A 26,764-nucleotide genomic window follows, 5' to 3' on the forward strand; every position below is an offset into this window, starting at 1 on the left:
TACAGTCTACAGCAGTAAATAGGATGTCTCAGGTCAACATCACTCCTTTTCTTTACTCGTTGGGCCACATGCTTATGATGCACTTCATAATGAACTTCATTCCTTATGCCTGCTTCTACAGGCAAGAAGTCCATGTACACCAGCTACTCCTGCTAACATTCTCCAGATGCCCAGCTCTATTTGGTAACCTTTCTAGTCTGCTGTGCTAAGTGTGAGTCTCGTTTCCTTTCAGCATTCCTGTGAGTTGTGACCATTTGGGACAGCCAGGCCTCCTCCAGAAACTGTCCTCTCAGTCGCTTTGCAGGGCCCTTCTGCTTGGTGTGCTGGCAGCTGGGAAGGGGTTGATCTTCTAAGCCTCCCTCCATTGTTTCCACCTCTGTTTGAAAGGTCTGCTCTTTCTCAGTGCAGCTATCTATTCATCACTGGTTGTTTAGCCCGTTCTCCCAACAGTGGTTTAGCCCCAGAGTAGACAGAGTAATCCCATTTGGGTTTGAGCCTGTCTTCCATAAAGAAAATGTTACAGACATCGCTGTTTTGCACTGGGATTCCTGCCAGTTAGCTGCATCGATAATAAGGACTGATTCTTTGGAAGATATTTTACTGAAGCTAAGGAAACACTTCTGGAGAGAAAAGGTTTTAACAAGACACTTTGAAAAGAGCCCTGTTGCATTTTTAACTAAAAATCTTTCTTGGCTTGCCCACTGGAACCTCAGCCATCCTCGGAGCACTCGGTTGCTGGATAAAACACCACTGTTAGTAACGCTTTCCCCCAATCTAAACTGGCCACTACCCTGTCCTGCAGTGTTTGGGCTGGCAGTCGTCAGTGGTGGCCGGTCGCTGCCTGGGACAGCAGGACAGTGCGAGTGGCCCCGGCGCTTCGCAAGTAGCCCTTCATAGCCAAGGAGGTGACGGTGCAGGCTGGAGCCCGGGCAGGGCTCCTTGCTCCATCACCTCGAGGTGCTGCACCGCTTCCAGGCCTACATGCACGTTACACCCAGGTCATCCTGGGTTGTGCATATTTTGTAAAAAAAACATCCCCTGACGCTATAACATTTTTTCCGTGGCAGATTGTGGCTGCCCCTTTCCTTGCCCCAAGGAAACTTGATGTACAGTCGGGCAGGCCGGTGTCTGCGGTGGCGACGTACACCTGCACATGGCAGGACGGTGGCTGCCGGGCAGGGCCCGCGGGCAGATCCCGTTCCCGCAGCATCCCCGCCGGCGCCGCCTTCCCGCGCAACGCGCATCCCTCCGCGCGTGCTCCCTGGGAAGCGGCGGCTGGCCGAGGATGGGGCGGGGGGAGAGGGAGTCTCCCCACGCCCCCGCTGCGAAGGCGCTCGGGTGTTTCCGTCGCTCTCCGGCGCCATCGCCTTTCCCCGCCCTCTCGCCGCCTGCCTGGGCGCCCGCACTCCCGGCGGCGCGGCGGGAGGAGGAGGAGGCGGAAGATGGCGGTGGGGATTGGCAGGGAGGCGGCGGCGGCAGCGGTTCTGCAAGCGAGCCCGTCGGCAGCCAGCGGCGGCGCGGCCCGCGGCTGAGCAAGGAGGCGGCAGGGGCTGCGCCACCACCGCCCTCCCCGGCGCCGGACCCTCCTCCTCCTCTCCGCTCCTTCCCTCCCTCGCTCCCTCCCTCTGTCGCCTTCCCCGCCTGCCCCGGCCCTCCGCCCTCGCGCCCGGCCCGGCATGGACGCTGGCGCTCCGCCGTGTCGCTGCCGCCGCCGGCGCTGAGCGGGGCCGCCCGCCCGCCGCTCCCGGGAGCGGGGAAGATGTCGGACACCAAGGTGAAAGTTGCCGTCAGGGTCCGGCCCATGAACAAGAGAGGTAACCGGGGTCTGGGGGCATCTCGGGGCGGGGGCGGCACCGGAGCGCGGCGTCCCCCCGCGTTCTGCCCGGGCTGGCGGGAGGACGAGCCCCCTCGCCCGCCGCCCCAGCCCCTCGCTCCCGGGGAGCCGGCGGGGGCCGAGCTGCACCGGCGCGCCGGGAGAAGGGGGGTGCGCTCGCTCGCCCTGGCTACAGCCCCCCGCCGTGTCGCCTTGCAGAGCTGGACCTGAATACCAAGTGCATCGTGGAGATGGAAGGGAACCAGACTGTGCTTCACCCGCCGCCTTCCAACGCCAAGCAAGGAGAAAGGTAAAACCCTGAGTCGCCGTGCCCCGAGTGGAAGCCCAGTCCCGGCTCCTCCGCCTCGCCCTCGCAGACGCCTCGCTTGGCTTTGTCAGGGTAGTGGCGGGGTCCCCAGGGTGTCGCTCGGTGCTTTTCGGGGCTGCAGTGGGAAGGACAGGCGAGCGCCGACCGGGGCTGCTGCGTTGGGATTGCATCCGTGGGATGTAAGGGTAGTTTCTTTACCTGGCTTCCTGGGGGAGTCGGAGGTACCTAGTGTGGAGACAGAAGATCCCTGTTAGTCTCCCGGGTTTAGAAGTTGATTCTTGATTGCTCAAAAAATAAACTGTTGAGTAGGTAAGGACTTCGACTGTGTGTTTTCAGAAATTTCCCTTGAGTGTAGGCTGTTAACAACTTGGTGTAACCTGTGGGGGAGCAAAAAGTAGAATCTGATTTTTATGCTACTGATGGATTTTTTTTTTTGTATGTAACTTTGTTTACTAGGTTTTAACCTATTTGCATTTGAAAAGGCTGTAATTGCTAGATCCTTTATTAATTCAGTGTTGTTCTGTGAAGTAGCCTATAGGAATATGCTAAAATAATTTTGAAATCTGGCATTTGGTTGTGATGCCCCAGTAAAGAATACCCTTGGAAAAAATCCAAAATACCAATGCACTAGACTGTAAAAATAGATCAGAACAGGAAAAGATTTCTTTCCTTTGAGGGAGTGTGGGGAAAGACAGGGAGGTGCAGGGGGAGTAGTTATGTTGTATGCTCGTTTGTTCAGTTACCTTGTATTCCTGTCTGCTCGGTTACCTGTTGACTGCTCAACTTCAATTGACCTGTTAAATGCATTTAATGCCAAGGAGTGAGAAATCATTTGAATGGGTATAGAGATTTTCAACCTAGCACCTTCCTACTACTTAAACCTTTTTAAAAAAATATTTTTGACTCAGTTCATAATAGTTATGAAGAAAATACAGTGTGAGAATATTTTATTTTTTGCAAAGGCAGAGTGTTATGCTTTTGTAGCTTTCCAGCAGAAAAGGCTGAGACCTTTTGTATTCTTACATGTCCAAGGTGTGAAGGTGCTTCTCACATTAACCCATGTACTAGAATATAGCAGTAATCACACCAGTTTCTTTTAGATCCAACTTGCATTGTCTTCAGAACCATTGTTGTGGCTAAAGTGCTGGCCTGCATCTTGAAAGAACTGTGCTTGTTTCCTGCTTCTTTCAAAGATCTTTCTGTGATCTTCTATAAGTTGTGCTACCTCTCTGGGTCTTAGCAGCTCATCTGTGGAATGGAAATATTGGGGGTTTTTAAAAACTATTTTAGAACGTATGGGGCTTTTTTTTTTTTTCAATAAACAGGAGTTTATTGAAGTGTGTATATAGCTTCTATCAGCACTGGTATAATAAGAATAAAAAATTCAAAGTGAGTGGAAATGACAAGTATGAAACACAAAATATACATAGAGTTTATAAAGCAAAAGCAAAAATAAGATTTAAAAATCACTATTTCAATAGACTCTAGAGGCTAAGAGCCAGGTAGTTTAATGAAGATCTGGTAATGGGGGAATCTTGCTTGTTGTACACATTGACCTGCAGGTATTCAGTAAGAATGTGCAGTGACTCTTTTGAGAGCTTGTGTGTCTTGTGTTTATCGGTCTTTAATATCTATAAAATATATAAATTCTCTGGTGGGATCTGGCTTCTGTTTCTATGTCAAAGAGCCTTATGGGTGAGCTGTGACGCTTGTGTGAGACCTCACCGTCAGCAGCTGTGCTGGCAAGGGATAGCTGTCCTGCTTGCAGCACAGTGTGAGGCTGGAATTTGGCTGGCTGTTAACTTGTGTGTTTGAAACAGCTGCCAGATGTGTTATTGGAAAGAACAGTCAGAAATACTGATCAGAAGTAGCTCTCATTAGTGCAAACACACAGTTTGGGTGCCTGCTCAATGGCAGACGTTGTGTGTAACCTGTCAAGATGCCTAATGGGCTTTCTAGCACCTCGTGAACATTCTTACCTTTCCTTCTGTGCTAAACTGCTGGTTTGTATTTTTTACTCAATATAAATAGTTTAATTCCTCATGATGAGGAATGGATTCTGTTCTTCTGTGTGTACCCACCATAGAGTGTCTGTATAAACTGACTCTGAATTGCTGAGTAGTTGCTGCTTGTACTTGGATTGATGCCTTGGCAGGGTTAGAGATGTCAAACGGATTTTTGGTTTTCTTTGTGTAGCTTGTTTTTATATAGCTTAACTGGATTTTTCTTTCAGAACAACCATGTCATTGCAAAAATGATTTAATTTGTTAGGGTGATTAATTGGTCTTTCTCTATTCTATGCATTATTTTAATATTCTGTTTAGTTTTACCTTTCCCTTTTTGCTTTTTATCTTTTTATATGGAAATTTCCCTTTTCTAGCTGAATGGAAGTACAAGTTTGTGCTGCATTTTGGAATAAGAATAAGTGGCCTTCTAAAGCAAATTTGGTTTCCTGGGCTGCTTTTTTAAATTCAGCTGAAGCCAAGAGACTATAGGGTGTAGGGAGTAGAATTCAGGACCATGCTCTTTATTTGCTTTGTTCTCTCAGATATAATTTAAAAGGTACTGACAGAATTTTCTGAAGTAAAATTAGGTAACTCTTTAATAACTATAAAATTATAAAATTTGCTCTTGGAAGAACATCCAAGGTTAGAAAAATCAGATTTTACTAGCTTTGTCTATGCTGTATGGGGTTTTTGAATTAAATCTAAATTCAGTTGCATTATTTTAATTAGTCTTTAGGCATTATTAAGGATAGTTCTGAAGGATTTTTGATGGGCAAGTAATGCTTGTTTTACAGGTGATGTAAAAGGCCTAAAATCCCAGACAGTGCTGTCATTTGTCCAACTTTCATTATGTATTAGAAGTAAAGTTGCAACCATAAATTAGAACGGGATTCTGACTGCGTCTTCTAACTGCTAGACCACACAGCACTCACACATAACAAACACAGCTACAAAATAGTAATTGTTATTGAATGCAAGTGTTCTGTCTTTTTATAAGCAGCAGGCCTGCTGTTGCCCACAGGCACATGACATCAAGTGTTCTAAACTAATGAAGGAGGAAAACCAGAACATAGTAAAACTGAACAGTCAGAGTCTGAAAGGCACAGGAAAATCTCTATCAACTGAAATAATTGGAGACAGAGTTCAAAAAGGAATGGTTTTCATTAACTGCTATCAGGTATAATCTCTGGTGCTGGCATAGTATTTGGAAGTTCGTTGTTGGACTTCATACCTTTAACCCATGTTTTGCTTTTACTGGTAGCAGTAGTTTCCTTAAATGTGCTGAAGTGTGCTTGTGTGTTCTTTTAGTTACCTCTCATGTCTCTCAGGCATTTCCTTCCCAAACCAATATAGATTTCCATTTCTTCCCAAGAAGAAAGTTTCTGGGAACTCTGATTTTTCTCCTGTCTTTACCTAGCAGCCTGAATTTCCTTTCTCAAAGTATTCTCTTCACAGAAAAAACCCTATTCTAAGTTATAGTCTTTTAGAAATGGGTATTATGTTTCAAAACCAATTGAATACATCCTGTTGTCCTGCTATAAATGTTTGTATTTGGTTGTTGGCAACAAGGTGCCGAATCAAAACGTTACTATGAGATAATTAGAGTGTAGAGTCACAGACAATCTTGCAAAATGATTGAGTAATTTTTTTACAATGGAGATTTCACATCTCTATATCTACTAAAGATCTGACTTTACACTACGGATGTTATTTTTCAGTAGGACAAATGAAGTCTTGCTGGGTTGGTTCCTCCTCTGTTTCTGATTGTTAAAATATACTTTTCTTCTTTCCTTCCTTTTCTTTCAGCTACACTTTCTAACACATAGGATCTGAAAAGTTTTTATTTTAGCTCTCTGATAACAGTTCTTCATGACATGATTTTTCCTTTAGTAAGCAAAATATTTGTCTTGACAGAAATAAACAAGGAACCATGGAGACTGTAGAACTGAAATGCTATTTCATCTGTACTTTTAACTGAAACACAAATTCATTTATTGGGCAATTCATTCCATTAGAGCACAGCAGCCTGTTGCAAACTTTGCCTTAATAAAAATCTCAGAGCAGAAAATAAGAAAGGTGTCCTCAGATTGTAGAGCTAAACTCAAAATCTCACTTTTTTCTGAAAGTATCTTTCTTGAGTGTCTTAACTCTTAAAAAAAACCCCACCATGCTATGACTTGTTTTTTCTGCCCTTTTCCCATCCTCATTTTGATAAGACAAGTAGCACCAAAGCCCAATTCTGCTTATAAAACCCCCTCTTCCTGTAGTGCTGAATGACTGAAGATTCCAGAATACATGGGGGCTTTCTTGTTTTTTTTTCATAGGTTTAAGCTCTTTAATAAAATAAATAGCTGGGAACAGATGTGTGTGTGTGTCTATCTAGTTTTTGTAGGTCATAATACTTTCAAAGATTAATATCTGAAGCGCAGATTTCATCCCTAGGCAGCTTGTCCTAAAACTCTTTTTTCTAGAAAACAGCTGTTGCACCTTCTGCTTTGGAAAAACCATGATTTTGGATGGTCTTTAGTACACGGTCCTTCCCTTGGTGGTTGCAGTACTTCATGGTTTTTGATATCTTGCTTTCAGTAGCATCAGAGGTGAGAGAAGAGCGCTATTGGAGGCCTTCATGATAATGGTAACTTTTTCAAACTGAAACTTCTGGAAGCTGAAATAGGACAGCTGCTAATTAGTTCTGTATCTGAAGGAGTGGCTGACTAGATCACACCTTTGATGTGTGCACTTCAAATTATCACCTGTCAGAGGTGGATCATAAAATAGTAGAAGGCAGCAACTTTTATCTTTGCAGGAAATTGTAAAAGTAATCTGACTTTGACCTGTGTACTTTCCTGTTCAGGATGTGAACTGTTAGCTTTGAACCTTGGCAGAGGAGATTGATTTGAATTATGTATGGTTGGAAAAAAGTCATTTTGGGAGCTACTTTTGCATGGCTTTAATCCATTCATGCCTCAGATGCAACACTAGATGCAGTTCCTTGAAACTGCTGTTCTAAAATTCCATGTGATTTGGAACACAATGAGACACAAACTTGTAGTCCAAAACTCCTGAATTAACTTGTGTGGTACAGCTCTTGGTTCTTCATAAGGTGACCTGAACTGTGAGTAAATGCAACATCCATTATTTTACTATGTTTATAAAATCCAGACTGCTGATAGGACCTTGTGATTTGCTCTTTAAGTGTGATTCCTAGAGGAAACTACTGTTGAAAGCTGTTGGCATCATGGGTAAGCAGCCTGTAGAATGTAGCTGGCAAAATTTCAGAATAAGAATAGATAGCGTGTTTGAGGAGAAGGAAAACTGTTCTTAGAATGACCATGTTTAGGCAGTTGTTGCTTTGTAGCCGTTCTGTGCTTTTGGACTACTGAGTGTTATGTTCAAATATTTCTGAGGAGAACACAGTTGAAGGAGGTGCAGCTTCAAATCTGTCCAGTTTTTCTCTTTTGCTATGTTGGAAGTACCTATGTTGTGGGACATATGTGTAATATGTGTAAAATATGTAGGCCTATAGCTGTGCTTAGCTTCTGTGTTTAGAAGGTACAGCTATGCATTCATGTGTTTATTTCTGCAACCAGGGGTGTTTTTGAGCTCTGGATTACTAGTCACTACACCTTGAATATGTTGTCTATTGAAATGGAATATGAATTTTAAAAAATTGCAGCTCTCTTAAAATAGAGGGGGATTTTTGTCCTTTTTGGGGGGATGTCTGGCCTAAAGGAAAAAGTTTTATTTTCGCCTCCTTACCCCCTTGGTGTTATCAGAGACAATTGTCTTGTTTTGAAAACAGAATTCTCTGTTCTGTTGTGCGTCTAGTAGGTTTATTAAATGTGCACGTGGTAAGACTCCAGACTTCTAATTCACTGTATTTTAATTGTTAGAAAACTTGGAGTTAAATGATGCTTGTCAACCTGGTGTAACCCACATGTGGGTTAGATTCAAGATACTTCAGGAAGCGCTCAAGAAGTGCTGGTGCTGCAGAACCTGAGCAGCAGTGCGCACCAGCTGCCCTGCCGTGCAGATCTGTGTGCCAGCAGAGCTGGGGTGTGAATCTTGGCACAAAGTGTCAGGGACAAAGCGAATCCCTTCTCAGTCTGATCAGGCCTGCAGGGCAGCATGTGCAGGCAGGCAGCTGCTGTTCAGGCATTCAGCATAGTGCTACTTCTAATAGTAAGATTAGAGCTAAATCTTTAAATTGACAAATGCACTTGTTGCTATTGTGTTTGAAACTTTACCAGATTTAAACTCCTGCATTCCTCTGGTGCAGACTGAGTAGTGGTGGCTGCCTCTGGCTGCGGTGCCAGTGTCTCCTGCACAGACAGACTGTCCTTAATGATGAGAAAGTACTGCAGTGCCTTTGCTTATTTGGCCTGCCCTGGGCATGGTTTGAATCTATTAATGGAAACAATTACTGCCTGCTCTAGTGAGATGCCAACTGCTTGCGCAGATGCTCTTGCTTAACTGAGTAATTTCTCTGGTTGTTTGATATTTTGGGAGAATTTCTGTTACTGATTGCAGACTGAAGATGGTTCTTTAAAGAAGTGTAAAGTGTTGGCTGGAGACAGTGAGTGCAGCCCACAACAAAGAGGTCCCTGCTGTGCAATGATGTGCACCACGGGACTCAACTCTTGAATTAACTTGTGACCCAAAGCACCAAGCTAACGAAAACACTTGTGTCCTTGCCTGGAAGTAATTTTGCTCTGTGTGTTACAAGAGGCAGTACAAGGGCCATATGTTTGTCTAGCCAGTACCTGACTTTGTATGTTGATATGAAATTGGTCATTAGAGTTTGAGGTTTGTTGGAGCTTGGGGTGATCATGTGTGCCTTTGTAGTTCTTCTGTGAAAAGCTTGAGACTGGTGTTTACTGGGGGGTGATAGAGGAGCTCAGTAAGTTATCTTAGAAATGAAGGTCAACCAGAAAAACCCATTGCTGACAGGAGTTGAAAATCAGTGACTTCAGCTCAAGATATCCATGTTGATGAAGAGCAGGAGTTACATAAGCTGTTTTCAATGCCAGAGGAGAGTGTCCTTTTATGTAATTTCTCATTTTGGGTGAAAAGTGAGTAAGTGGCTTTCTTATAATGTTGTGCTTGGTTAATGTTATCATCGGTAGTTCTGGCCTTTTTTTTATGGTAGTTGCCTTCTAACATAAATTAATAGTTTAAAAACCCAAGCCTCAGCCATCAAAACATCTATAAATTCATAATCATATCCTTAACTAGTATATTTTGTAGTTACCAGCCACACCCTTAATTTGGCATTTTGTTACATTCTAAATAGAGACATCCTGTAGAAATACTCCTACATCATCTTTGGATAATGTGAAGCTAACAGCTTGTAAGGTGGAACTTTTTCAATAGAAGGTACTTTGAGTGTTTTGTCTCATTTCACTTGGATCACTGTAGGGAAATCTGTAGTCACAGCCTCTCATGAAGTCCCTGGCAGCTTATCATCCTATAGTGACTTATTTGTTATTAAAGTGTTATAAGTCAGGACAGAAATTTGTACCACAACTACTGTTTTGACGAGTTGAGCCATGAATATATTTTGGTGCTTATTAATGGTACAGGGCTTATTTTGAGGTGCATCAGTCAGCACAGCAGCAGAAAGGTATGCCTGAAACATTGCTGGGTGCTTGTATTAGTGCATGGTAACTAGCATGGTTAATGATGATGCTGCAGATGGGTGCTGAGAGGCTCTTTGTGTGCTAGCAGCAGGTTCTGTACTCAGCTGTTTCTTAAAAACTGGTCTCCACCAAGCCTGTGCTGCTTCCTCTTCATGCTCAGTAACAGCATAGACCGTGGGCTAGTAGTGACTGGAGATTCATGGTGTCACTGCATCTTCTCTTTGCAGTGTGTATGTATATTCCAAGAATTTTAAGCATTTCATAAACATGAATCAAAGCAGCTGCTGTGGCTGGAATGGCATGCTTATCTCTGCATGTACTTAGGGAGATACTGCTCCATATGTTTCCAAAAGTGCCAGGGTGCACATTGTGAACTGTAAACTTTCTATAAAGTTGATGCTTTGTTTTAAAAGCACATTGCTGAAAATGTCAACACTTGAATGTTTTTTCCTGAAATTTCTTTGTATTAGAGAATATTTTAGGCTTACAAATACAATGAAAAAAATACACATCATGTTTTATTTATTGAGCTTACATTTCAGTTTATTCCACAGTCTCTTTTCAAACACAAATGTCAACCCAATTAAATAGTGTACAAAAGCCTCTAGCCAAGATTAAATTTTCTTCTAGTATAAGGCTTCAAAATTCTGAATCTGTCTCTTGAACTACTGCAATAATTTTTCTAGTGTTAAATACTAGTATGTGGAACAGTCTGTTTTGCTTAATAATTCTTACATGATGACAAGGAACAGCAGATCTTAGATAAAAAACTGGAGGATTTTATACTTCTTATGTGGTTTCCACTTTCTGTCTGGCTTCGTTATTAAAATCATGTCCAATGATGAGGTGGTCTTTCATAAACTTGATTCTTTCAGACTTGAAGCAAAAAGGATCATGTGAGGTAGAAGGGGCAATTTATCTGCCAAATAAATTGACTTGTATGCTTACTGGCACTGGCTGCAATGTAATTTCTTAACTTCAGAGTTTTTATTCTTGTTGAATATTTACTTTAAATTCAGATTTTCTTTGTGATTCAAAAGCGCAGGCTTGTTTTACAGTTGACAAGCTTTTGCAAAAGATAAATCAACAGAGCATTCCAGTGGAGGCACAGAGCTGGTGGAAGTTCTCTACTGGCAAAGCTGCCTTATGGTCCTGAATGAGCAGCGTCCTGTTCTGCTTTGGAAAGTTTCTTTGTCAGCATCTATCAGTGTGAGTTTTTAGATATGCAGTGACTGCAGTGCTCCAGACTTGTTTTGGCACAGTAGTGCCACCTCCCTGAATGATGCAAGTTCTAAACTTTTTGATGAGTTTTGGTATTTTTTCCTTCCTGTCATACTGCATTGTCATTCTTTATTTTGCGATACTTCTCAATTTCTTTTAGACTTCAAATACATTTTCAGATAATTTTATCTAGCAAAATCAGACTGAAATAGAAACTGGCTGTTTGGTAAAACAGAGAAATGTTCATTTATTCACTGTATGTAGCTGAAGACATTAATACATATGTATCCTCTGAATGCTCAGCTACAGGTAGTTGAGTTTTAATATGTTTTCTTTAAAGAGACCTGTGCACTTATGTAAGGGAGCAAGAGCAAAATGTATTTACAGACCTCCTGCACTTGGCTGTTTTCTTACATTGAGATAAACATATGGTTCTGGAAGTTTTGTTTTAAGTGTGTAATGGACCATCATCCCAGCACTCGTGTTTTGCTGTTTTGGAGCTTCTTTCTGGGTCCACAGCAGATATGCTGTTCTGAAACAAACTCTCTGGAAGACAGGTACTTTTCATAGTGCCCATGACATTTAAAAAGGAGGAATTTTTGGATAGTTCTAATTCTTCCAATGTAAAACTAATGCTTGTACCTGCATTTTTGATAGGAGTGCCCTTGAGAATTGCTGCTTCAGTGTCTGCAGAGAAACTGACACATAAGGTAACCCAAGAGATGGCTTGTTAATGGATTTGCTGCTGATGTAGTAGAATATATAGGCAAAGGATACTTGGGAACCAGGACAACGAAAAGCAAAAGAGAGCTGAAGAAATGTTTGTCCAACAACATGATGAAACTCCTTAAAATACTTGGTGGAGAAAATCAAACCAACCAACAACAACCCCTGCCTCCCCCCTCTGCAAAAAAAAAAAAAAAAAAAAAAAAAATCTTCTTTTCATCCTCCTGAAAACCTGGCATTCTCTGGGGTGGTACTAGTCTTCATGGGTGTTCTGGTTGAGATCCAAGTTGAAAACAAAAAGGAAAATCAGTTATTGTAAACAGACCATTGAACACTGGGTAGCTTGCTGTGTAGCTTCCTTGTCAAGAGCTTCCAAGTCCTTAGAATGTTTTGTAGCTAAGTCCATGGCATGTTTTAGTGCATGACTATAATCCATATTCTAACACTGAATTTTTACTGTTTATTACATTAAATGTCATGAATGAGAACCTTTTTAAATTGACTGTGAAGTAATCCAACGGCAGACAACTTGTGTGTCCATCGGAAGGATGATGAAGTGTGTTTGATGATGAGCATTTAAGTGCTCTCCTCAGGTCCCTTTCAATGGAACAGTAACTTGAATCTTTTAATAAATTTAGTAGATGTTCTGTCTCTCTTAGCATTGCAGTTCCATGATTGGATTCCTCTTTACTGTCAGAATTGCTGGGTGCTGAAGGAGGGAGATGTCTGGCTTTCACATGGTGAAAGTTAGAAGTTAGCTCTTGACAGTTCTATTTTCAAGTTCTCAGCAGGGTGTGCTGGATGAGTACTGAACCTGGATAGACTTCAGTCTGATCTCTCCTTGCTTGTTTGCTCCTTGGGGCAGCCTGCATCCTCTCAAGTTGTTCTTGAAGTTTCAGTTTTGCAGATGTGACTGTGACAGTGACACAATTTTGTCAGAAATACTGATGCTGTTCTTGCTGCCATCTACACTCCCAGATAGAAGTTTTGTGTATGCTCTGAGGAATGTGATGTACCTCTGTTTGGAATTTCAGGATGTCCTCTTGCAACTTTGGGCTAGTTGAAACCCAGAAATGCAGATTGCCAGTGTTGAGCAGGCTGAACGTCCTTAGTGTTTTGCTATGTGTATTGTCTGAGTTATGGTTCTTCTGGTGTGTGACCTGACCTGTACTATTGGTGGCTATTTCCGAATTTACCTGAATGAGGAAGAAATCCATGGCTCGTGCAAGATAGATCAAACAGACTTTGAAAACACTCTTGTACTCACATGACCAAGGTGTGAAACTAGTTTTATTAAAACCTCTCTTACTCAAATTGGTCTTAATCTGTCATCCTTTGTCTAGGATGTTGTTGTAGGATGACTTCTGAAGGATCTCATGGTTCAAATGTTTTTCTCAAGGTATTGGCGTCTTCATCATGGTTCAGAAAAGAGGCAGACGATCTTGCCTTTGCTCAGATGGAAAAGGGAAAGTAAATGCTGGGTCTTTGTGGGCTCTGAAACAGAATGTTATAAAATGGAATTGCAGAACTGAATTTTGAGTGAGGAATTTTTCATTAACAGTATGTACCAAGGAAAGAAAATAGAAATACTTTCAATAAGCAGTTGTGTAGGAAATGAAAAAAATAAATCTAGCTAATTTCATTAATTTCAAGAAACATTTGGAAGTGATAAGAGTCCGACAGCCTGTTGACTAGTGGCTGTTACAAGCAATGTCAGAGTTCAGTGAGCTCAAAGTAAGTGTTTGCTTTGACTAGGAAACATGCACATTTTTTCCCAAATAATGGTGGAAATATTTCATATTTTAAATACTTTTGTAATTATCATTCTACTTTGCTTCCAAAATAGAAGTTATAAATTCCCTGCAGAACTTTTCCTCTTAACAGAAGGCGCAAAGGCTGCTTTGTGTTGGTCTCCTATGGTATTTTTGGTTGGTTGGTTTGGGTTATTTTTGTAGTATTTTTCTGTTAAAGTACTGTTATTGAAAATTATTTTAAATGGGATACCTGTCTTATCTGCTGCTTCTCTTGTAGCATGCTCTTTCAGTTTCATGTCTCAGTTTGCAGGTGTAGTAGATGAAAATAAATTAGGCTGGTGTGGAATTACTGATCAAACAACATGTCTTGGCCATTTTTTTAGTAGAATGGCTATTTAGACAAAGAAGGAAACAGCTCACTCATTACATTGAAAATTGAGAACTGAGGGTTGCTCTGACTTAAAATATTAGTGATGATGGTCAAAGTGGGAAAGCTACACTGAAGAATCAGCGTGATTAAACTTTTAAAATCATTTTGAGCTTAATGCTGTATTCAAACCTGAGTTTTGTTTGTAGTATTGCTCCTCATCTACTTCTTATCCTAGTGTTGCTAACCCAGAACTGCTGACCTCATTAATGCTGTTCCCTAATTAATGTAAGGCTTATCAGAGTTCAGAACCTGTGTGCCCTTTCATATGACTTTTCAGGATGTTTCAGACCCATCTGCTTGCTCAGAGTCTTCCTTTTTTCTTAACATATAGCTTTTCATTCTCTTTTAAGGATTTTTGTCAACTTTTTGAGAGACCACATGTAATTGTGCTTTATTTCTTCTTGCTTGTTTTGTGTAACTCTATTCACTATGCAGGCAGATCGCTGGGTAGATCATTTAGGCTGTGGGTTATTTATGGCAGAGATAATTAGCTGATTTGCAGCTCCTGAAACAGAAGAATTGCGGCTCAGTGTCGTGGAAGTTTAGCTGATAAGCTTTGTGGGGCCTCAGCTCCTCCCGTGCAGAGTCACATCAGGAGACTCAGTGCTGCACTCCCACTGTCTGGGTATCTAGCAGGGCTTCATCAGCCTGTGCTGCCCATTCTGTACCTGGTGTTTGTGGCAGTGTTGGAGTCAAGAGCAATGCCAGGGACAGGAAAGGGCAAAAGGGTGTGGGCTGGGTGGGGGCCTCCACTACTGCTCTCCTGGTTCAGATGCTGTGCAGGGTGAGCACATGTTCAGGTAACAAGGCAGAGCTGATGGGGAGTCTCCTAAAACTCATGTGTGAGGACTGGCTGTGTAGAGATATCTAATGGACATCATGGTGTTGATTTGGTGGTTGGCAATAACTCAACATACAATACCACATCATGCCTCTCAGTGTACGGTCTCTTACCTGGGATTTTCTCTTTCCAGAGTGATTCAGTCTGCTCCCATCATGAGTGGTAGAGCTGGCTGCTTTACCACTTGCAACACAGATGTACTAAATGGAATTATAAAGCTGTGTCTTAAGTAGTATTTAAAGTATTTTGTTGAATACCAACGAAGTAGTTGAAATACTTTGCCAAAAAGTGGAGTAACACTCACAAATTGATTTAAATACACCTGTTGACCTTACTGATTGAGCTAAATGTTAATTTTAAAGCACAGTTATTTGCAGTACTAGGAGAAAAACAATCATCAGGAAGGAATACATTTTTCACAGTTCTGTCTTTCTATGAAGGAGACTTTCCATTGTGTAACTGCAATACAGCATCACTTCATATCCCAGTGCAGAATCCCAGAACTCCCTTTTTAACTGCCTCTGAGTGGGTGCCAGCACAGGCCAAAGACTCTGCTGCAGTCTCTGGGTGAGCATGCAGAGAACCCAGTAGCCAGGCCTGACCTATCACCCTGCAGGCTCTTTAAACATACTCAGCTAAACGAAGTACTGTAATTCCTGTGCAAGCAGATCCGTAGATAAAGTTTATGCCTTTTTCTGTTCTCCTCAAGTTTAACTTCTGCCTTTTCCTTCCCTTTGTTCTCCTGACCTTTTACCTGCATTCTCCCATGCCCTTTAAAGATATCATGTAAAGTGTTATCTCCAGAAATGCTGGTGCTTCAGAATAGAGCTTGAATGCTGTTAGCAACTCCCAGCAGCACTCCGCTGCTTACTCTAAGTTGGAAGCTTTGATTACATTTAATCATCTGTAGTGATTAGTGTGTGTGTGTCACTCATGTCTCAGCTCTTTTGTTTGCTTTCTGTGTCTCACTCCTCTGAGTAACTTCCCTTATAGTAAGTATTCATTGACAGGGATTTTTTTTTTTTCCTATTATTAACTGATTTGTATTTATATTTTTGCATGCTAATTGATAAATATCTTTCTCCTGCTCTGAAACCTGTCAGGACTGACAGATTTATTTGGTTTTAAGACATCTAATTTAGAGTTTGGTTGTTTTTTTGGTTTTTGTTGGTTTTTTTCCTGCTGCAATAAGACGAATCTTGTAACAGAATAACTTTTTTCATGTTGCAGCTGTGCTTAGTGTGCTGCTGCTGAATGAAAAGGCCTCTGCATTTCTGCAGGGTGATACAGACTCTCCTGTTCTCAAACCCTCCCTCTCTTAACCTGGAATGCTCCTTGGCTCACTGTATCAATGCTGAAGCTGGGCTCTTTTTGGTACCTGATCAGGCACTTTCCAGGTGAAAGGGTCCATGCATCTTCTATATTTTTAGGCATTGATTTGTCTCTTTGCCTCTTCTTTGCTTTATGCCCTGACTTAAAAAAAAAACCAAAACAAACCTGGCTGGACTCAGCGTCTGGGTGTTTTACCTGCACAATAAATCTGCAACATGGCTAAAATCCTCACAGGTAATGGCAGTGGGAAGATATTTCTAAAAAACTTCTTCCTTTCAGTGTTCCACTCTTTGTAGACAAATATTCATAAAGAGAAACCTATCTCTGCAGTCTGAGATCACAGCTCAAAAAACATTTTGATGGGGTATTGTTAGGTGCAAGCCAATGAGGGGAAAAAAGATTCCAGTAGGAGTTAAAGAAGAATGAATAAGTTTTTAAGAAAGAAGGATTATCATATCTTTAAAATATATGAGCTGTATATAGGCTTTGGGTAAAATTCCATTGAGAATACTGCGTGTTGTTCAAACACGTGTTTTTAAGTGTCACAGCGTGTGTAGAGAGAAACAAATTGTGTAAGGAAAAAAGTATTTTGTGACAGCAGCACGCCGTGCAGGCTGCCAGTCAGAATTCCTGTGATGTCTGCTGTCAACAAATGCGAGAGTTGAACAGCATAGGAAATCGGTTTGGGAAGGTGATTATGATGACTGGCAATCTTTGAGTAAACTGTGTCAGGAACTAGGTGGCAAAGTTGTTGATTTTGTCAGTACAACCTTTAAAGTATGATAGGACCTGAAAAGATGCAGAATCAATTTTTGTTAATTATTATGGCCCTGTGGAATTTTAGGGGCTAGATTCTTTACCTCCCTATTTCTTGTTGTCAGTTCATTGTGTCTGTATTGCCTGTATCTCTTAGAGTTTAACACCAGTTGCTGTGGTAGGAAAGAGTAGATGTGTCCATCTTTCTTTTAGTGGCTTCGAAAATGAGAATAGTAATTTTGCCAAAGCCAGCATGCCACTGCAAATTCACTGGACAAGTTCTGTGGAGAGAGAAGCTGTTAATCCTAGCTAGACATTTTTCAGAGCAAAACCTGCTAGGACTTGTTTCAAGCACATTGCAGTGTTTATGTGCAGAGCAACGCGTGGAATAAATTGGTGATCAGAGGTTTGGTGAAGCATGTGACAGGAGTTACAGGAGTTGTTGGGCTGGGCATGGTTGTGTGAAATGTTGTGGTTTTGGGGAATGGGACAGGCTTGAATTCAAAATTGAAATAGATTTTTAATGTTTCTCTTAAATTTACATTTGAACTGGGTTTTGTTTGGGGTTTTTTTGGTAATAAAGGCTGCAAAAGCTTAAATACTTATTTTCAGAGTTTTAAAGTTTACAAGTAAAAAACTGAAAGAAGAATCCAGATGTTTCAGTGAACAAATGTAGTAGTAAGTTGTAGATCTCTAGGTTGTATACCAGTTGTGATTTTAAAATACTGGAAAAACAGTTCATTACTGTTTTAGTTGGGGCTTGATTTTTTTTCTTTTTACATGATATTTGATATAATATTTTTAAAGTAGACATCAAAAAGCTCCCATTTTCTATCCCTTTGTCAGAATTGCTTTTTCTGAGCACTTAATTCTCTGGGACCTCAAAAACAGGTGAGGATTAATCACTTCTGAGCATGTTCTTGCTGTCAGAAGGATATTTTTCATCATGTTCCCAATTTTCTTGAACAAAGTGTTCCAGCTGTCTTCATTCAGTAAAGATACCATCAATTACAAGTAATTAACAGGTCAAATCAGATTATGATCTCTGGGTTTTCTTTTTGAGAGGTAAGATGATTAAAATGTCTGTTGTGATCTAATAATTTTGCATATGGCAGATCCAACCCAAAGTAGTTTCTGAAGAAGAAAAATGTATTGTGGATGCTTTTTCATATTGAACATTAAGAGTTTAAAAGGTCAAGATATCAATGAATGCTGAAATTCAACAAATTGATAGGAGGCCAGATTACTTTGGCTTAGTAGTTAGATCTCTCCCATGCACCTTCTTACTTGTGGCTTTTTGAAATGAAGCACTGCATAACTTAGTGCTGAAAGTTCCAGCGCTCTTCCACAGAAAAGTGAGTGAAACTGTAGACCATTAACTTGAACTGGATGAACAACTGACCTTGAACTCAAGAGTGTGACCAGGTAGTGCCTTCCACATCAGGTGAGATTTCATCAGAAGTTACTCTCCTTCAGCTGTTTAATACTCTGCCCTCAGAGTGTCAGTGTCAATGAGGTCCTTTGTATTTCAGTTAATTATTTTTCAGCTGTAATATTTAGGTTTTAAGTAAGAATATTAAAAATTAGGTATTTTACTATTGCTAATGGTAGATGGATAATTTCATACAAGGTTTCATAATGTACTAAAGACTAATAGCTGAAAGCTCAAGTCCAGTGAAGGGTTTGTGGGGGAGGGGAGGACAGAAGTGCATTTACTTTGTTATTGGAAGAAACTGCTAAAGGAAAGAAGGAACTTATCTACTGACTTGAGGAAACAAGATAGGTCTTTTCTTTTGCCTTTGATCACCTTGTGCTTCTCTTGTTTCTGGATTGCATGGTGAGAGAGACAAGTCAGTATCCTTTCTGAAGTGTGGAATACTTTGACCTCCCGCTGCTTGGACAAAGCTGGGATGGTTGTTACCATCTTCCAAGTTTCTGGTATCACAGAAAAAATCTTCAGTCTTCAAGACCTGCTCTAAGAACTACACCTGCAAAATTTTCTTTAATACTGTGTCTCAGGTTGCTGGTGGGGTGGAATATTGATCAATCAAGAGAATTATAGTAAGAAAATTTTTAAGGTGTAAACAGTTTCTTCTGAGTCTCAGTATGGGATTTCCTAGGTTTGAGAGAAAGTATGTGATGACACATTTTGCTATTCATCAAATATAAGGTGGTAATTACCTTCTTTTCATTGCCCATGCCTACCAGCTAGGAACACCTTCTTTTAAAAACACCTGGGAACACCTTCTTTTCCTTTGGTGTTTGTATGCCCTGTGTATTTGGGCACAGCAGTTTAATGAAAGATAAGAACTGGGGATGACTGCTAAATGTGAAAAGTTGGAGTCACTTGAAGGCAGAAGGCTGACCACTGAGATGAGTACAGCTTTGGACAGAAGCTGTAGGAGGACAAAAGATAAAAGAGCTTTGTGTATTATGGGCTGTGTCAAGGGGGCTTCTTACAAAATGTGTAGGTGAGAAAGAAAAGTCTTAGGGGAGCATGATAAAATCAAAAGCTGGTAACAGTTCACAAGAGAATTTCTACTGCATTTGTATATTTCATAAGATAAATTAAACTGTTCAAGTTATGTCTTGGTGTTGGTGCTTGTTGATGCCTACACTAAAGTTGCTGTAACTTCAGAGAGAAGGGAGAATGGAAAGCCCACTACAATTGTTAAATTTCATCCTTACTGTCTCCCAGATTGTAGTCCCAAAATTCTGCAATTTGCAAGCAGAGGAACATAAAATTTTCCAGTGTGTATTTAAGATGACAGATTGCTTGAGGAATACAGTAGTTTGTCTTGTCTGTTTAAATTATAAAATGACATATAAAGTCTGATTCATTGTGCAATTAAGTGATGGTTGAGTGATAAAAAATTGTTTCCTTAACACTTGCTTCAGATATGCTCATTCTTCAACTGTCTCTAATAGCATTAGAGAGGTCTCTGATTTTAGAATTTTATTTTGGTTTGTATACAGGAAACAGTATATTGCCTTGATGGAGCAGCTTTTCTTTGTTTTTGAACTAATTTTGGCTCAGTTGATAGGCATATTTGAAAAAAACTCCGGCATGTAATTGTGAGGCTTTTTGTGACTGTTATTAAAAACAGGTGCCAAGTAAATAGTCATGGTTTTTTTTTTTAATGGTGAAAAGGTTCACAGAGATGCTTAGCTGTCTCTCTGAGGTAAGCAGAAACTTTGCTATGCAAGACTGCTGTTAATGAGCTTGATTTTTATTATTGCCAGCTGAACAAGCAGCTCAGAGCAGCTAACAGAATTTTATATTAGTCCTATACCAGCTGGAGTCAGCACAGATGGCAGTAATAGTTTCCATCACAGTGCAAAGATAAATGACTGCTCTGTTGTGCCATGGACAAGTGTTAAGTAGAGATCCCAAGTAACGCATTTACTAGTATTTATTAAGATATATTGAGTATCTGTAAGACCAAGTCCTGAATGTTAAATTTCTCTGACCATTATTAACTGCTGTGATGTGAAGAAAAGCACCTTATTAATAAATAATAAACTTAATTCAAGAAGGAAGTGATGTATTTGTAAAGATACAAGGTTTATGGATGAGATAGTGAATATGTGCAGTTGCAGTAAATTAGAATCATCAGTGACTTGGAGGACAGAATTGCTGGGAAATGTTTTCTTTTTCCTCAGCTAGTGGGAAAGGTACAGAACAGAGGCAGGGTTTCACGCAGGGGCTTCAGGAGGTTGTAAATAGAATGGTTACTGTTTACCATTGGAAGGAAAATCCTGTGATACAAATTGAAGCTTAGATGAGGTGATTTAGTGGGAATTGGGTCAGAAGGCACTGGTGCTGTTGGAAAAGGAAAATTGCTTTAAATCCGTTATCACAATTTTCTGAGATTATGGAAGTAATTTACAGTGATGAGGAATAGATGACTTTTTAAAGCTCTTCAGGAATTAGTTTGAAAAAAAAAGTTCACAAAAGTAACTTGTCTGTTTTGACTTTCTGTGAATGCAAAAACATTTGAAACTAGTTCTCTGAAGAAATACATCTGCTTGTGTGTTGTCTGGGTTTTTTTTAAAGCTTTTTCCAGACTTAGCTATTCTCTAGGTTATGGCATGGAGGAGAACCAACCATTAAGTAAATGCTTTGACTGGAGCTCTTTGCAGGATGCAGGTAAAGCAATCTACTGAGCAAACCTGGAGGGCAGAGGACTTTTTCATTGTTCCCTGCCAGGGTCACCAAACCTCCCCTCGCTGTAGGCAGCAGGCAGAATCTCCAGCATCTCACACAATTTTACCAACAGGTTTAATGAAGTGAGCATGTCTCTGGAACAGCTTTGGATTACAGTTGTTCACATAAGTTGTTAATTGGGGTGATATACTGGAAGAATATTTCTAAGCTTGAGGTATTTAAGAATTCTTAGCACTTCTTCCACTGTTAATCTAGTGTTGCTGTTGGCAATGAAAAGAGTGAAGGTAGGCTGGGTGTAGGTGTGTCTGCTGCTGTTGAGCACCAGAGATAATCAAATGTTGGCATGCTGTGCCTCTTTCTGGAGAAGAGCTACTGTCAAGGAATAACATTTTAACTTTGGTTTTATGTTAATGTGCCTGATTGCCGAGTTTTGGTACCAAATTAAGATGTGTAAGAACAATAATCTTTCATTCAGGAAAATCTGGGGTATATTTTACTGTGGCGAAGAACTCAGGTCTGACCATTAAAATGCAATCGGCACTCATGGATGGCTGAAGTATAGACAGTGTATAGAGTATAGTTTCTTCTTGTTATGTGATTTTTTCCCCCTTTTTCTTCATGTGTGAGGTGTGTTTTTGGAAGAGAGTTACTATTAGCCACGAGTTTTTCTTAAGAAAAACTTTTTGAGACAATTCTTAAAATCGGCCAAGATAAGCTTAGTAAGATTTTAGGTTTGCAAAATCTACTTTTAAGCTGCTGAGTTTGTTGGAAACAACCACTTCACCCAGATTTTCCTGTATTATTTTCCCTGCTATTGGCTCCCCCAATAAAAACATACATTTCCAAAATCTCTGTTTGCTTATGTGTCCCTCTGAAAGTTTAACTAGGAGATAGCTACTCATAATGCTGTAACAGTTGTTTTACTTTAGGTGTACTAAACTGCTTTCTAGGATTAGCATTGCATGGATTTTATTCCTTTGGAAAATGACTAGCTAAGATACCAAGTTTACCAGGGGTGCTGTCATTAGTCCATTGTTGTTGTTTGTCCCAAAGCATGAAGTAGATAAAATGCAACTTTAATTTAAAGTTCTTGCTGTTTTGGGATCTGATGCAGACACCTTTGTGGTCCTGTGGTTTTACAGGTAGGTGTCTGTCTGTGTTGGAAGTACTCTTAGAAGCAGAAATGCTGTGTGCCAGCGCTCATTGCACTATTCAGAACTTAGACCTTTTCCTGAAGTTCTCTGTTTGTTTCTCTACCTTTAAAACAGACAAATTTACAGTCTCTGGGGTTGTTTTTTTTTTCCAGGCCTCTGATTAGCATAGTAAATATTCTTGAGTTGTATCACTTTTTTAACAGATTTTCTTCATTTCCACAGAGCTTCCCTTTTACTGTAATTTAGTCTTATGTTTGACCTGAAGTGTACCCATGAAACTCATGGGTACAAAAGGTCTGGAAGGGTGGTTAAGGACTGGGCTGCTATTGAGGCAAGACTCCTGGTTAATTTTCATACCAATAGTTAGAAAATACAAATAAGGAAGCAATTACTTTTGTTGGTAATTGTTCCTTCAAATGCTACTTTGAGGCTGTTCCTTCATGAGGAAGGCACACGCTTTGATGGAGAATATTGCAACATTTTTACCACTGTTTTTCTGAGGAGAATCTTTGGAAAAATATTAATTACTGAGAAGTATTAACACAGTGTAAGAAGGAAGAGCTCATCTCCTATGCCTCACATATTCAAATGATGCTGAGTTTGCAGTTTTGGTGTTGTTTTTGCTGTGGGTTGAGCACTAATATGCAGTATATACATGTAACATGCCCCAGGAGACAGACACATGAGTTGGTTAATCCATGGCATTTCAAGCACTCTGTTTTGAAAGATTGCAGACACACCTCATGAAAGCCCTAAAGGTGAATTTGTCTATAGAAATATGACTGTGTGTATCTCTGGATGGATTCACGCTGCATTTCTCATGCTGAAGTTCCTGCTTTTCAAGGCATGATCCTCTGTTTCTCTTACTTTTGACAGTGTCTGGTTGGCATATGTGCCTGAGTTGATCTAAGGTTATTACTTACACCTTACCCTTTCTGCTCAAGATTCATAAAGCATTATTTCTTTAGGTTCTTGGGAAATCTTGTAGTCAAGCACTGAAGAGTGATGTGTCTAGCCAGCCATTGGATTATCATTCACATTATTGCAGCTCTAAGTTCTGTATTACAGTAACTTTTTTTCGGCTTGGTTTTTATATATATTGTATTCTCCCTATGGAACAGACCAGCTGATGTAAACATTCTTTTCATGTATTTTGGAAAAACACCCATTCTCTCCTCACCTTGTATTTCTTTAGTGTTGATTCTCTTATATGAAGGTATTTGTGCAGAATATGAATTTCAGAATGAATTTTGCAGAATGCTGGGTTTCCCACCAAGATCACCGGTGAGTTACAGAGCTCTCCCCACACATCCTTATCTTCTTTTCATCACATCTAACTGGACTGTTTCTTTGGAAACCGTTGTAATGTCGCAAGTGACTTCATTATGATTAAATGAGGGGAAAAAAATAGAACAAAAGAGCACATTCCTGTTTCAACATGCAACTTGGAAACTAAAACTGTCTCACATACATTCTCTGTATTTCAGAGCACTTTTTGGTAATGGCACAGATCTGTCCTGCTAGTCAGGAATAAAATCTATACTTTGAAATTCCCATTATTTATTTCCTTTAAATAGAATCAATAATCAACTGATGTAGTCACACGGATAACTGGCTTATACTCTATTAAAAGCTGTGTGTGGCTCTGTCAAAAAAAGAACCATCTATTGTTTACACTTCTTTGTCCATCACAGAGACTTAATTAGTTGTCTTTAATACTGAGAATGCTGTCGTTTCCTGTTCTATCTGGTAGTATTTTCTATTTATTTCTAGTATCTGTATAAATATTTGGGTTTATGAAGCAGGTCTGTAACTGCAGCTAAACAGAAGATTATAAAATTGTGCCAGGATGCTGCAAAATTTTTTGGCACTGTCTCAGCATTGTTACTGATCTAAAGAGATTTCCATGTTTTTTGTGGTTATGTTGGAGGTTTTTTCTCAGTTTACACTTAATAGCTTGTCTAGTAAATTTAAGTTTTCAATGCTATATGGTAAATAAATGAAACTTGCTAATGACTGAAGAAGGAAAAACTAGAGTTATGGTTTCCTGGACCTGCCCCCTTCATGCTCTAGAAGCTGTTTGCTGAAGGTTGCATCTAGTTTTCTAAACAGTGAACTCTTCTCTCTGTGCAGCTTCCATTCAAAACCACAGAATAGTCAGGAGCCAGATCAGTGATTGTTGCTTGGAGGTGAGAGGGATGGGAGCAGGAGGAGACTCTGCAGGAGTTCCCACCCTCCTTGGCACTAATGGTGTATGTGCAGTGCTGGTTGGATATCCTGCTGGTTAACTCTGGTCCTCAGCTCTGGGTCTGGGTCCCTCCCTGGAGTCTGTAGTAGCTCAGTGTGCTGCTGCTCTGGTGCCAGTGCTTTGCTGGGAATCTCTCCAGAACAGGTTACTGAGCCACAGCCGGGCCTTGCTCTGTGCCTTGCAGGGAAGGGGACTGGCAGTCAGAGCACTCCTTGCTATGCCTGCTCCTGTGCCAAGCTGAAATCACTAGCAGGTCTGCAGATATTTAAAGTGCTTGGCATGGGCAGCTTGATTAATGCCAAGCAAGTGAAGATAGTTTGGGATGTGTTTAAATCCAATTCTTTTTTCCGTTCTTCTTCATTCAGCTTTATTGTCACTGGTTAGTTACAGTGAATGAAGTGGTTGGTGTGTGAGATAGTGTTACAGAAGCTGATAAGTGTAGAAAATAAGCAGGGTGTGAGACTTGCTGCAGAGACACCATTTTTTTCTTTGGCTATATCCGTATGAAGTGCTAAAATTGACATTTACAGCCACTGATGAACTTTTCGGTCATTAATACTTTCAAGTAACTTGTCATTTTTTTTCCCAGAGTGTCCAACACCTTCCTTTTTTGGCAAAGCAAAATGAATAAGCCTATCCTGAGTAATACATGAATTATCTTTTCCATTATCTCTCAGGAAGTTCTGATTGTTTCTGAAACGCTGCGTGCTACTGATCTGCTACCTGAGGAATGTGTCCACTCCCTCTATTGTATAAGTACGTGGTGTAACCATTAGTATGAATCTGTTGTTCTCTTGTTCTTTCTGGAAAAATAATTAAAGATATTGAAATAATATGGCTTTTTGTACCCAAAAAAAATTTTTTTTCTGAATGTGTATTTTTATTATCTGTCTAGGTAGCTACAGATGAGCATCTTATCCCTAAGAATCTCTTTGTTATATCATGTCTTTTTGCTTTTGTGGCTGGAATCTTAAATTAATTACTGAATCATAAGATCTAATCTTGATGTTGATCAAGACAGCCTCTTAGTCATGGTATTTCTGTGCTATCAAGGAAAGTAGTGATTTATCCAGAAATATATGCATATTCATGGATAAATCAAATACTGATAACACTCACATACAAAGTATACACTTGTTCAGTCAGAAGTCTATCAGAGAGGTCCATCGTGAATTATTGTTAGCTAAGTAAAAGAGATAGGATGTGTAAATAGGTATTTAAATCTCAAAATTCAGAGGGACTTTACTGAACATATTTGGTATTTTTAGCAGATACACGTTGAACTGAGGCACAGTATTTGTGAGAGGCCAGTTCTTTCTGAGTTCTATTTATAGGCTGGCCTGGAATGCTCACATGATTATACTGTTTGTAATCCTGGGTGTTTTTATTGCCAGTGATGCTATGGCAAAGAGCTTCTCAGTATTTCCATTATACACTTCTCTTTCTAAGCTGTATACCTAGTGCCTAACATAAAGCTTGGCTTGGAGATTGAGGATGTGACTCCTCTGCAATTGGAATAAATCCTGTCTTTGTATTTTTGGGAGAGTTATGTGATTGCAGTGACTTGTATACATTTCATTATCCAGTTGCTACAACAAATATTAAAACACATGGTAGTTGAAACAAGATCTGAAAAGTATCCATGGAAAATGGTCAAAGAATAGACAGAAAACTGAAACTGCAATGTTGTAGTTTGTGAGCTTGCTCTGGTACAGTGGAGTTTAATCCAAAATGTTGTAGTCATAAATGATTTTGAGCTCAGTTTGTGAGACTTTGATAAGAATACTGGCCAAAATTAATGTTGGCAATATTTCAGATTTTTTGTTTCAGCATTCTTTGGTTTTATTAGGTTCACTCCAGTTCATTAGCACAGTGTTTAAAAAAACAAACCAAAAAACCCCAACCAAACAATTTCATTTGAGGAGAGTGGAAAAGGAGGAGCAGAAAATAATCAAACGGGCAGGAAATGAATACCACTTATGTGTAGTTATAATCAAATATGTCAAAGCAAGAAGGAAAAGAACCAATTTTTTTGTTTAAATTTTGTTTTGGTCAGCTGCCTAAAGGAATATTTCTGTCTTCCACCTGATGACCACTGATGGTCATTTACTTAGATAGGGAAAAAAGAATCTTTCTCTTCCACTTCCTGCTGTCACTCCCACTTTCCTTCCCTCCTAGGTAGAATGTGATACTGTTACCTTTTCTTGACTGGCAGGTTTGCATTTGATTTAGTGCGTACAATGTTATTTTCCTGAGGTTTTTTGTTTTTGTGGGGTTTTTTTTTGTTGTTGTTGTTTTGATTTTTTTTGTTTTGTTTTTCGAGTGAGACAGGATTTAGAAAATGCTTG

The 26,764-nt window shown here is 40.2% G+C and overlaps 1 protein-coding gene across 3 annotated transcripts in view; it reads left to right on the top strand.

Moving 5' to 3' along the window:
- The first annotated feature begins 1,398 nt into the window (after positions 1 to 1,398).
- The window catches only part of KIF13A (kinesin family member 13A), a 104,499-nt gene continuing 79,133 nt past the window's right edge, over positions 1,399 to 26,764 (top strand). For 2 of the 3 annotated variants that reach the window (XM_059851604.1, XM_059851613.1), the window contains exons 1-2: positions 1,400 to 1,814; positions 2,033 to 2,123. In XM_059851604.1, the coding sequence (XP_059707587.1) occupies positions 1,760 to 1,814; positions 2,033 to 2,123 (146 nt within the window). In that variant the 5' untranslated portion in view covers positions 1,400 to 1,759. Of the gene's footprint in view, positions 1,815 to 2,032; positions 2,124 to 26,764 lie in introns of all 3 variants that reach the window. The other variant, XM_059851622.1, reaches the window with a different exon arrangement.

The sequence above is a fragment of the Haemorhous mexicanus genome, chromosome 1 (genome assembly GCF_027477595.1).
Source record: "Haemorhous mexicanus isolate bHaeMex1 chromosome 1, bHaeMex1.pri, whole genome shotgun sequence".
In the NCBI taxonomy this organism is placed as follows: Eukaryota; Metazoa; Chordata; class Aves; order Passeriformes; family Fringillidae; genus Haemorhous; species Haemorhous mexicanus.